This window comes from Oncorhynchus masou, chromosome 31, assembly GCF_036934945.1.
Source record: "Oncorhynchus masou masou isolate Uvic2021 chromosome 31, UVic_Omas_1.1, whole genome shotgun sequence".
NCBI classification, from domain to species: domain Eukaryota; kingdom Metazoa; phylum Chordata; class Actinopteri; order Salmoniformes; family Salmonidae; genus Oncorhynchus; species Oncorhynchus masou.
The window spans coordinates 26751046-26762466 of record NC_088242.1 but is presented as its reverse complement, the minus strand read 5'-3'; the positions used below and the strand labels follow the sequence as shown (position 1 = coordinate 26762466).

Sequence of the window (11421 nt, the reverse complement as noted above, 5' to 3'; positions counted from 1 at the left end):
GAGAACTTGTTCTCAACTGGCCTACCTGGTTAAATAAAGGCGTATTTAAAAAAAATAGTGATGGTGCCAGGTTTCCTCCAGACATGACGCTTGGAATTCAGGCCAGTTAAATCTTGGTTTCATCAGACCAGATAATCCTGTTTCTCATGGTCAGAGTCCTTTTTAGATGCTTTTTGTCAAACCCCAAGCGGGCTGTCATGTGCTTTTCACTATGTGGCTTCTGTCAGGCAACTCTACCATATAGGACTGATTGGTGGTGTTGCGGAGATGGTTGTCTTTCTGGAAGGTTCTCCCATCTCCACAGAGGAGCCTTGGAGCCCCAGAGTAGGCACTTATGAAACTCCGTGACCCCCAGCCCCAGAGTGACTACCAGGCCCTTCTCTCAGGCCTGTCTCCCCCATTTGCTCAGTTTGGCTGGGCGGCCAGCTCTAGGAAGAGTTGGTGGTTCCAAACTTCCATTTAAGAAGGATCGAGGTCACTGTGTTCTTGGGGACCTTCAATGCTGCAGAAATGTTTTGGTATCTTTCCCCAGATCTGTGCCTCGACACAATCCTATCTCAGAGCTCTACGGACAATTCCTTCAACCTCATGGCTTGGTTTTTGCTGACATGCACTGTCAACTGTGTGACCTTATATACAGGTGTGTGCCTTTCCAAATGTCCAGTCAATTGAATTTACAACAGGTGGACTCCAATCAAGTTGCAGAAACATCAAGGATGATCAATGGAAACGGGATGCACCTGAGCTCTTTTTGCACTTTGATTATTGGGTATTGTGTGTAGATTAAGGAGGACAAAAAATATTTAATCCATTTTAGAAGGCTGTAACATAAGTAGGAAAAATCAAGGGGTCTGAATAATTTCCAAATGCACTGTATACAGTATAAATGATAAATCACACCATTTTATGTACAATATATACAACATTTATTTCAATTATTAATATATAAAATAGACAATGTACTTAATTTTCACCATAGAAAAAATACATGTAATAAATACAAAGACCATTTTTGTTTTGCAGTATAACAAAACATCCAGCACAATTTGACAATAATTTTAGATGAGACATTAGATATTACTGAGGATAAATGCTATGCGACATTGATATTGAGCAGATAGCTAAATATATCTTACAGAAGTAATCAACACAATGTCACTATTGACAATTTAAATCATATTTCTATTACTTTCCGAACATTAAGTCAACCCCAGTCTAATAAGAGTCAGCAGGGGTTTATTGATAAATCATGGATGTTACAAGGTTTTCAATTGAATTAAGCACCACCTCATATCGGTCCTCTTCTCCTTCCTCATTCACCTCCCAAATCCTCTTCTACCACCACATCTTTCCTTCATATCTTGTTATCCCTTTCTTTTTCCATCTCTGCCTCATTCTTTTATTCCTTTATCATTCTTTTCCTTCATTCTTTCTCCTTACAGTGTTACTCTCCCTCTCGAGCCATTTCAGAAAACAAACGTGAAATAAAATGTATCATAAATAACAATACGTATCATCACCTTGGTACTTGATAGAAAAATAATATCCCTACAACAAGCCACTCGACTCACTATGAAATTAGTACAAATATGGTGTACACGCATACTAAAATCATCTTACAGCAACACGACCATCGGCTTTTAGCATATCTAAACAGCTCATTACGACAGTTAAACATTACACAAATAATCGTCACACACTCAGTACAACAATTAGACGTGAGAATTTCCCCAAACTAGTCATACGCAGGTATTTGAAACATACATTACACCACAGCACTCATTAGCTTTTGTAATATCTATTCTTTAAATACAAATAAAATAGAATACCTCTGAATAAATGTTCGCTCAAACATTTGTCTCTTGTATAAACATTACAAAATAATATAAAGGAATGTATCAATAGATTTTTGCATTGACATAGTATTCTACGAGATGTGGATTTTTCAACTGTTTCCAGCAATGACCAACTACAACCAAAGCCGTTTATAACAAACCAAAATGTGCACTGTGCAGTTGAAATACACCCATGTAGCCACTACAAACGGCAACACAGTGAAGCACAATAGTATCGACACACAAGAGTACAGATGAACAACACTCCAAGACATGTACAGATGTCAATTGTGATGCCGTTTAAAACGTAAAGCTTGCATTGGAAGAAGCTGCGGAAGAGTCTGATTAACCCAGACATTGTGTAGCGGGGCTAGATGCCATGCTAGAAGGCAGAGCGCTAGCCGGCTCAGCCTGTTGAGTAGCAGTATCAGAGAGCACCAGCAGCAAGACTGGCTTTGTCGAGGGGTGTTGTCTTATGTCCCTGTTTTGCACGCCTGTCGTGCCTCAGCCGGACTCGTCAGCAGTCATGTTTCCTCAACTGCACATCTGTTTGAGTCTGTATGTGTGATGACTGGGTTTAGAGTGAGTATTTGTCACTGACTGAACACCTTACTTGTGTGTGTGTGTGTGTTTGTGACAGGGTTTCCGTTAGCCGGTAATAGCCGGCTTTTGGCCGATAACTAAAATTGCCACCGGTCTATTGTCCTGGAGAAGGAAAATCGCATTGTGAAAATGCATTTTAGCCTATTTATTGATTGAAATACCAGTCGATGTAGCGCTTGTTTGTTGCTGCTGGAGTGAAACGTGCTACTATAAGCCCAATCACTGCACAACAATTCTATATGCAATCTTGCGTTACAAACAGTTTTGATGGTCATGATTAAAAAGAGCTACTATTTTTATTTATCAACTGTTAATTGAAGCGCACTTCCCATTCGCCATTCAAGTGCATAGGCAGGCTTCAGCTAGTCAACACACCAATTTGCAATGAGCAGGAGGCAGTATGTATTTTGAAAACATATACTTAATTGTTTGAAACCAGAACATTTAACTACAAATTATGAGGCATGTCTTACCTTGCTTCAAAGTAGCCTAGCCAAAATCCAACCAAACGTGCAGGCAATTATTTTCTAAAGACTTCCATATTCTATTGAAACCAGTAGCCTATTTCTCATGTTCTACTGGTTTTCAGATCAACCTTCTTTCATTGTCCAGTAGCCGAAAGGCACAATCCTAGTCATATAAGCAGCCCATGCTAGTTGTTGCACCTTTAGAGGTCCACTCTTTCTAAATTTCTAACAGATATTTTCAACTCTGTCTCATGAAACCGCTCGCATGTGTAGTGTGCTTTTGACAACTATTTTTTCCTAACAATTGTATTATGGAACGAACATTCGCACATAGCCTACTGCCTTGTGTGGAATTTCTGTGCTTATGTGAAGAAATTTGTTTATGAACATTTTAAGCTAAACTTTCAGATCTGTTGCATGAGCCTCATTGCTTTAAAAATTGGGATGTAAACTAGGCCTACTGGTTATATGAATTTGGCATCTATCGTCCCACAACTGTCCCAGTCTGTTTGGAATAGGCTATGCTGGAATAGGCTAGATTGACATAGGCTATGTTCATTACTCATCTTGTTGGCTGAGTAAAAGTAAATGTGGACGGTTATTCTAACATCTTCAAATTGCGCATCGGAATTCGATAACAAGTATTCACATCGTTGCACCCTCGAGTTCAATCTTCCCGTTAAGAAGAATAACCATAATCAAAATGTGATTTGTCATTCTGAGCACCGTGGGTGGACGCCCTAATCAGGTTACACACCCAATACATATGAGTCCGGTAAACATCTTAAATGTCCGGTAAATTAAAACACTGCCGTTCAAAGGTCTGGCGTCACATTTTCCTAACGGAAACCCTGGTGTGCGAGTGTATGTGTATCATCCTAAGCGTGTGAGTTTCATAAGTGCCTATTTGTCTGTGTTCCTCCAATCCTCCCGCGCTCTCCATGTGTCTGCCTGTGTGTCTATGTGAGAGTATGTGCGTGCATGAGTCCCTCCCCAGCCCGATCGGTTCCTCCTAGGAGCCCCCCTGCTCTCTTTGGACGTGGGCCTGTGGCGGGGTCTTCACTATGGTAATGACCGAGGCTGTGTTCAGGCGTGGGGCCGTAGCCAGGATGTTACCTCCTCCAGACTCTAACCCACGGGCGAACCTCTGCAGGGCAGCCAGCCTGGCCCCCAGGCCCTCCAGCTCTCTCCTCATCCCAGCGTTCTCCACACCCAGCCTCTCCACCTCCCTCTGGAGCTCCTTTTTCTGCTGCTCCAGGGCCTCACGCTGGGACACGCGCTTCACCCGGCAGCTGGCCGCGTAGCCACGGTTCTTCAGGGTGCGCCGGCGCTGCTTGAGCTTCTGGACCTCCTCGCGGGATAGACCCCGTAGGTGGAGGTTGAGCTCCCGTACAGACAAGGACATGAGCTCGCTGTCCGACAACACCGGAACATTCTCACCACACTCCCGCTTCACCTGGAGAGGGATGGAGAGTTTGACCATTTTCTTTGCAAAGTATGTGTAAAATTTAAAATTGAATAAACTCCCAACTTAAATGTTTTGTAATTCTACCTTCAGGGCTTTGCTGCTTCTTTCTGACGTCATGGTCTGGCTTTATCCTCTGTCTCCGACACCAGTAAACACTGATTTTACAGACGATCTACAAGAAAGGGAGTGAGAGAAAGGCCATTCAATTAAGTTGAAGCACTTGAGAAATATTATTTCCCCTATATACTGCTTGGTATAGTAGGATATAAAGATATTCAATCTTGGACTGAAGATTTTCTTTTGGAAAAAAATAAATTACAAAAAAAAACATGCCACACTTTTTGAAAGTTGAAGATTTCTCCCAGCTGGAATCGTGAAGGGAAGTTAGGCCTATCATGTGCCCATCCCACATTGCTCAAAGCAGGCGTTCCCCTCAAACACTAATAACCACTTCTTCCTAACACTCATAGCAGAACTGGCCTCGCCAAAACATTGGTAATAATACAGTAATAACCTAATGGATTGGACATAGTGCTTTTCCAAATGCTCAAAGCAAGGTTCATTTGAGGCTGGCTTGGTTGTACTCTTGCATGTGAAACTCGGATTTCTGAGGATATTTTTTAAACATTCTAATATCTTATCTATTCATGACAAATGGCATCCGTGTTTTGAGTGTTACTTTATCAGTTATTCTTGTCTTTGATGTAAGCTATCCTCACCATGTTGTCATAATCACTCACAACCTTACATTGTCTAGTCTAAACCTGATAATAATGATTGTTCTAAACCTAAAGAAAGACTGAGTTTGCTTTCGGTGGATCCTTGACCTTACCGTTTTCTGAAATGCGTGGGAAGTGACTGTATACTCAACGACTGTCCTACCACGAGGCGCCGTTGTAAACCGATATGACCATTTCATAAAGTCATAGTGATTCAGCAATAAGCTGCGCACCGCTAGTGTCTTACGCGCGACTACAATCACTCTCTTACATGCCGTTTGTAAAAATAAAAAAAACTCCATTAAATATTTAACATACATGTTTCCTCAAATTCTCAATTTAAAGCAGTATTTTGTGCCTAATAATAGTGTTGTAACACAATACAGTGCTGACGTTAGATGTCGACCAAATGACGTTTCAATACATAATTAAAAACTAGCTGAGAAGCAGAAACACAAAGCTATATTTACCGTTCAAAATATATTGTTGTTTCATAAACCGACTTTCGTTATTACCGGAATTAAAGATGCCTGCCTACCTAAACATTTAATTCTCAATAACAATCCACCCATTTCCTTATACGGAAGGGAGCTGGCGAGCTAGGTGCGCCATGCTACGCTAACTCGATGCGATAGTAAACACACGGCCATTGCAAGTGCGCAGGTGGCCACCCATTTCTTTTAGCAACGTTGAAAACGTTAATTTTATGAGAACCTACACAATTTTAAACAGAACACCAAATATCTAGTATAATACTTGACACACATCTAAGATATGTAAATAGTGAATGTGGTCGTTTCTTTGTTGCCAAATTGTAACAATTTCGCAAGGCTAACTAAACAACATGCTAACGTTAGCTAGCACATTAGCCAGCAACATGGATTAGCCAATGCTAGTTGGCTAACCAGAAAAGCAAACAGCTGCCTACTTACTTGTCCTTGGCTATGTCGTTGGAGAGTACCAGCTGCCAGTCCTTCAGTTGTCAACACAATTGTATAAACAAATGTTTTTAAAACACGGAGAAACGTCAAATACTGTGTTCAAGTCGAAGCGAGTCAAGCGACAAAATGTCAGTTCGCCTTTTCCCGGAATTACTCTGTTCTGTGGGGTTGGATTCTTTCATTCACAAAAAACACCGTTACAATGACGTGAACTCTAAAGAATGAGGGTGGATCCGCCCGCCCCCAGCGTACGAGATGGAAGGATGTAAACAATAAGGATTCCCTGCGTCCCAAACTTTTCCATGATGAAGACCTGCCTCTCCTTTCCTATCCTTATTGATTTTGAAAGGCACTGCATGGAAAAGGAAAATAGATTAGGGAAGAATGACATTCCAAAGGAATAGTCAGCTGCATTTGCTTCTTGCTCACTCAGTGAATGTTAGTGAAAATGACTTTCATGTTTATAAAAGTGAAATAAAAAGCAACAACCTGAAATTCCAATAATGCTTATAGAAAGGGAAGATGCTGACTCCTTACGAATAGATTGCATTTGGAAATCAAAAATGTTGAGGCTGTTCTTATAGTGGATTACTAGCCCAACGACCACAATTTCTAATACAGAAATACTATAAACTATCTTCATAACATATATATATATATTTTTTTTAATCGTTTTTTGTTCAATCCCAAAACACACTGGTTAGACCTCTCGTACAACAGAGGGCGCAATTTATTTTAGCGAGCCAGGCAAGTTAACATTTTTGCCGTCATCCAACGCACATGTAGCTTTTAACCGAGTGACCTCAAGATTGTCGCAGGACCCATGCTCACCTTTTGGGTCCAATACTTATGCAAGCTGGGGCCAATGCAATAATTCCACGATAAAACATTAAAATACTGATTTGCCCTTCCACCAATTGAGGTACATTTTAAATTAGCTTAACCCACCGGCTGGTAAGCGGCGCGAGGACAGTTTTCCATGGCTGGAATCGAAGAGCTATCACCGGCTGCAGGCCCAGTCGAGAACCGTCCCCCAGAAGGCGAGATTGACGAAGATGAAGATGAAGAGGTAAAGATGAATGGAAACTTGACACATGTCACCCCATAACAGTCATGCACGATCATACGTACAGTTTCACTTGAGTGGTATGCCTATTTGTCTAGATAGCTAGCTGTAACTACTCAGGGTCATTCGTTATGCGAGTAATTGCTAGCTTGTTTGCTAACGTTAGCGTGGTAGCTAGCTAGCTAACTTTCACATGTACAGCTACAATATATGTTTTACATGTATCTGTACTGTAATTGACTGTACTGTAAATGTAATAAAATAGAAGAATGTCTCATTGTGTGGGTACCTTGTAGGAATTGTCTAAACGGTCATGTGTCATTCAGTAATCAGTAGTTTACAGTACTAACTAGTACCCCAACAGAACTGGTTACTTTTGAGACATTAAAATACTTAATTCATGTAGTTACTATACACTATATATACAAAAGTATGTGGATACCCCTTCAAATGAGTTGATTCGGATATTTCAGCCACATCCAGCTCACCGCCATTGGACTCTGGAACAGTGGAAAAACATTCTCTGGAGAAATGGATCACGTTATATTATCTGGCAGTCCGACGGACAAATCTGGGTTTGGCCCGAATGCATAGTGCCAACTGTTAAGTTTGGTGGTTGGAGGAATACTGGTCTGGGGCCGTTTTCCATGGTTTGGGCTGGGCCCCTTAGTCCAGTAAAGGGACATGTTAATGCTACAGCCTATAATGACATTCTAGACGATTCTGTGCATTCAACTTTGTGGCAACAGTTTGGGAAGGCCCTTTCCCGTTTCAGCATGACAATGCCCAGGTGCGCAAAGCAAGGTCCATACAGAAATGGTTTGTCGAGATCGTTGTGGAAGACCTTGACTAGCCTGCACAAAGCCCTTACCTCAACCCCATCGAACACCTTTGGGATGAATTGGAACGGCGACTGCGAGCTAGGCCTAATCGCCCAACATCATTGCCCGACCTCACTAATGCTCTTGTGGCTGTCTACCTAGTTTGGTGGCAGAATTTGGGATGAGCTGTTGTAACAAATTTTCCATAACACTAGTGTACCTAGTGGAAAGCCTTCCCGGAAGAGTGGAGGTTGTTATAGCAGCAAAGGAGCGGACCAACTCCATATTAATGCCCATGATTTTGGATTGAGATGTTCGACGAGCAGGTATCCTCATACTTTTGGTCATTTAGTGTACCTCCATTCTTTTATTGGGTCTAAAATAACCATGTTATCTGTGTTGTAGTAACTTCCTTGTGTCTCCCTTGCCTCAGCTGGATGAGACTATTATGGAGAGGCTGTGGGGTTTGACTGAGATGTTCCCTGATACACTGCGCTCTGCAGCTGAGGTGACCGCATCGGGCTCAGTCACTGTGGCCAAGAAGCTGTACAGGTAAATGTTCTCCTAAAAACTGCTGTTGCTGCTCTGGGTGTATCAGCAGCCTTAGAGTAGACCTCTCGTTTTAGATCTTCATCTACCCCATTCATAGACGCTAACTACCTTTAGTGCCTATTGACGATAGTGTCTTGGGTAGTTTTGTAAAGTGTGCCGACGCTTGCCCTAAATGTTAACACGCATCGCTTGCGGTATGGTTGAGAAACATAAGAAAAGTATTTTTCATATCAGCAAGAAATAATAATAGGAATAAAAGGTGAAATTACTACACCTTTATGGGGTTAGTGGTCCAACATGGCCAAATTTCCATGTTACAGCACTTGTTTACGGAAAACAGACGGAAGACAGTCCAAATACCTGTGCTAATGAGCTATTTGCATATCCAAACACCTGTGTGTAAACAGAAGACGGACGCCACAAACGTGCAAAATACTGTCAGCTCCAACTGTGTTATAACAGTAAGTGTATATTTTGCATTTGTGAAATTATTTTGATGTGATATGATAGCAATTGAAAATCGATTCACGTTTAGGGGGATTAGATAATTTGCCTCTAAACAGAAAATGTAAGGTCCTTGGACTATAACGAGTAACGTTAGCCTCCTTTAGTCCATTATTGGGCTAATCTTCACAATACACACAGACAATGAGGACGGAGCTGTGTGTGGATGGAGCACTATATTGCATTCCCAGTTCTGAACAGCTCCTCTGTATTCCAAGGACTGTTTTCCCTGCCTGCCCCTGATCTTGCCAAGGACAATCAGTTAGGCCATCTCTGTGTTTATTATCTACTCCAGTTCTCTCTCCACGTCTGTTTTGTTATTTTACACCCACCTTTCCATCTCCCCTCCTGCCTCTGTGTTTCTTAGTTTCTCCCGCGCTGCCCTGTGGGTGGGCACGACCTCGTTCATGATCCTGGTCCTTCCGGTGGTGTTTGAGACTGAGAGACTACAGCTGGAGCAGCAGCAGCTACAGCAGCAGAGACAGGTACTGTACTATCCCACTGACAGATGCTGTTCAGTTCCAAATACACAACCTAGGCCCTACTATTATGGTCTTGGCTCTTGTTTATGTCTGAAGAAAAAAATGCAATATGGCCAAAAGTACACACATTGTCTAGCATATCAGACAGCAAGGTGGAGATATAATCATATAGCTACAGTGAACTCCAAAAGTAATGGGACCGTGACACAGCACCATGATTATGGATAGTGAGTGAATCGAAGAATAATAATGAGTGAGAAAGTTAGACACACAAGTATCATACCCCCAAAACATGCTAACCTCTCACCATTACAATAATGGGTGGTTAGCATGTTTGGGCTGGTTATGGTATTTATGCCTCTAACGTTCTCACTCATCATTATTCACAATTCATTCAAGATTATTCGTAATACTGGTAGCATCTACATGAATGTAGTTTTGTTTAGAAACATATTCTATTCTTATTTACAATAAAAGTGACTCATGACACTACTTTATTTACCATGCATTTCTAATGGGCACAAAATAATCTTAAACAAAACCAAAACAAACAGCAAAAACATCCAACAAGTTTGTAGGGTCACAAGCTTGGGTCACATTGCAGGCTAGGAATATGGGACCAAATACTAAACTTTTGACTACTTTAATGCACCTAAGTGAATTTGTCCCAATACATTTGGTCCCCTAAAATGGGGGGGGGGGGGGCTATGTACAAAAAGTGCAGTAATTTGTCAAACGTTCACCCAATGTGGATGTAAATACCCTCAAATTAAAGGTGACAGTATGCACTTCAACCTCATAGTCATTGTATAATTTCAAATCCAAAGTGCGGAGGTACAGAGCCAAAACATCAACAAAATTGTCACTGTCCCAATATTATTGGGCAAATCACTCTTTCATTGGGAGTCATTAGGATCTGCAATGTTGTCAATGAACAAATGTTTTTGTAATGCCCCTTCCTTGTGTAGATCTTGTTGGGCCCCAATGCAGGGATGTCAGGTGGGATGCCAGGGCTGATGCCTCCCGCTCCAGTGAAAATGTGACCAATGTCCCTCCGACAGCCTTAGCGCTTCAACCAATGAGGGAGAGTGGAGACTTGGAAGGAGAGAGAGAGAGAGACACAGAGACAAAGAAGAGGATACAAAGCTGCATCTGGTCAGCACATGTGCTCCTTCCAACATCCAGGATTGTCCATTTAAGGAGATTAGAGGAGGGTGATGTCACTTCATGGGTGTTGCAATAACGAATGTCCCTTTCGCTGTCTCTCTTACTCAACATCCTGCAGAGACTTCTGCACACTGTCTTCTGAGCACTGTTTTTACTTAATTTCTTTTTTTTATACATAGCGATATAAATATGTATGTGTTCCAGGGGATTTGGATCAGGTGGATAATTGAAGAAATTGGGATATTATTGTGGTTATAAGAGGTTACCAATAGTGGTGTGTGGTCTGAATAATTTTTTTTTTCATGTGGGTCTGTAGCTACATATGGCCTTGAAACTGTTGTAACCTGTGTTTGGTTTGGGAATGTGTTCATTCCACTTGTATGTGGGAAAATCATGGTAGAGCTATGATGTCTGTCATATTCACAATCACAGCTAGTCCTTGAGATCTATAGTGTGCTGGTTTTGCAAAAGCATTGGTGATAAGAGTATGTATGTCACGTGTCGCTTGAGACATTGTTTCATTTGCGGGCATTAAAGCCATAAAAAAAGCATCACAAAAAGTATATTTTGATAAGATTCAAACAGCACTTTCCCTGCATACGGTATAACTCTAAAGATATTATGTCAATGTACACATAGTCCTGTCAAGCCTGAGAGAATGTCAGTAACTTTTTTCTATTGTCACTTTGGAATGTATGTTCTTTTAACTTTGCAACGAGCAAATTCTGTCTTGTGTGTTCAACCTGAATGCAGGAATAAAAACACCAATGAAATGGACATTACAAAAAAAGTTGTA

The 11421-nt window shown here is 41.4% G+C and overlaps 2 protein-coding genes across 2 annotated transcripts; one reads left to right on the top strand and one right to left on the bottom strand.

The window, feature by feature from the left end:
- Positions 1 to 902: 902 nt before the first annotated feature.
- On the bottom strand, positions 903 to 6285 carry LOC135523699 (transcription factor MafF-like). The gene is made up of 3 exons (XM_064950534.1): positions 6025 to 6285; positions 4458 to 4545; positions 903 to 4361 (listed from the first exon to the last, which is right to left on the bottom strand). The coding sequence occupies exons 2-3, from the start codon at positions 4488 to 4490 to the stop codon at positions 3918 to 3920; spliced, it is 477 nt and encodes a 158-aa protein (XP_064806606.1). The 5' UTR covers positions 4491 to 4545; positions 6025 to 6285; the 3' UTR covers positions 903 to 3917.
- Positions 6286 to 6800: 515 nt separating this feature from the next.
- tomm22 (translocase of outer mitochondrial membrane 22 homolog (yeast)) lies at positions 6801 to 11415 on the top strand. The gene is made up of 4 exons (XM_064950529.1): positions 6801 to 7102; positions 8354 to 8472; positions 9344 to 9461; positions 10427 to 11415. Exons 1-4 carry the CDS (start codon positions 7013 to 7015, stop codon positions 10499 to 10501), a joined length of 402 nt encoding a protein of 133 aa, XP_064806601.1. The 5' UTR covers positions 6801 to 7012; the 3' UTR covers positions 10502 to 11415.
- The last annotated feature ends 6 nt before the right edge of the window (positions 11416 to 11421 follow it).

What these genes read in the sequence shown, in the direction of transcription:
- tomm22 (XM_064950529.1), top strand. Translation starts at nt 7,013, where the DNA reads ATGGCTGGAATCGAAGAGCTATCACCGGCTGCAGGCCCAGTCGAGAAC. An exon ending in ACGAAGATGAAGATGAAGAG is followed by an intron (nt 7,103 to 8,353) that starts GTAAAGATGAAT and finishes CCCTTGCCTCAG; the next exon opens with CTGGATGAGACTATTATGGA. An exon ending in GTGGCCAAGAAGCTGTACAG is followed by an intron (nt 8,473 to 9,343) that starts GTAAATGTTCTC and finishes TGTGTTTCTTAG; the next exon opens with TTTCTCCCGCGCTGCCCTGT.
- LOC135523699 (XM_064950534.1), bottom strand. Translation starts at nt 4,490, where the DNA reads ATGACGTCAGAAAGAAGCAGCAAAGCCCTGAAG. An exon ending in GAAGCAGCAAAGCCCTGAAG is followed by an intron (nt 4,362 to 4,457) that starts GTAGAATTACAA and finishes ATCCCTCTCCAG; the next exon opens with GTGAAGCGGGAGTGTGGTGA.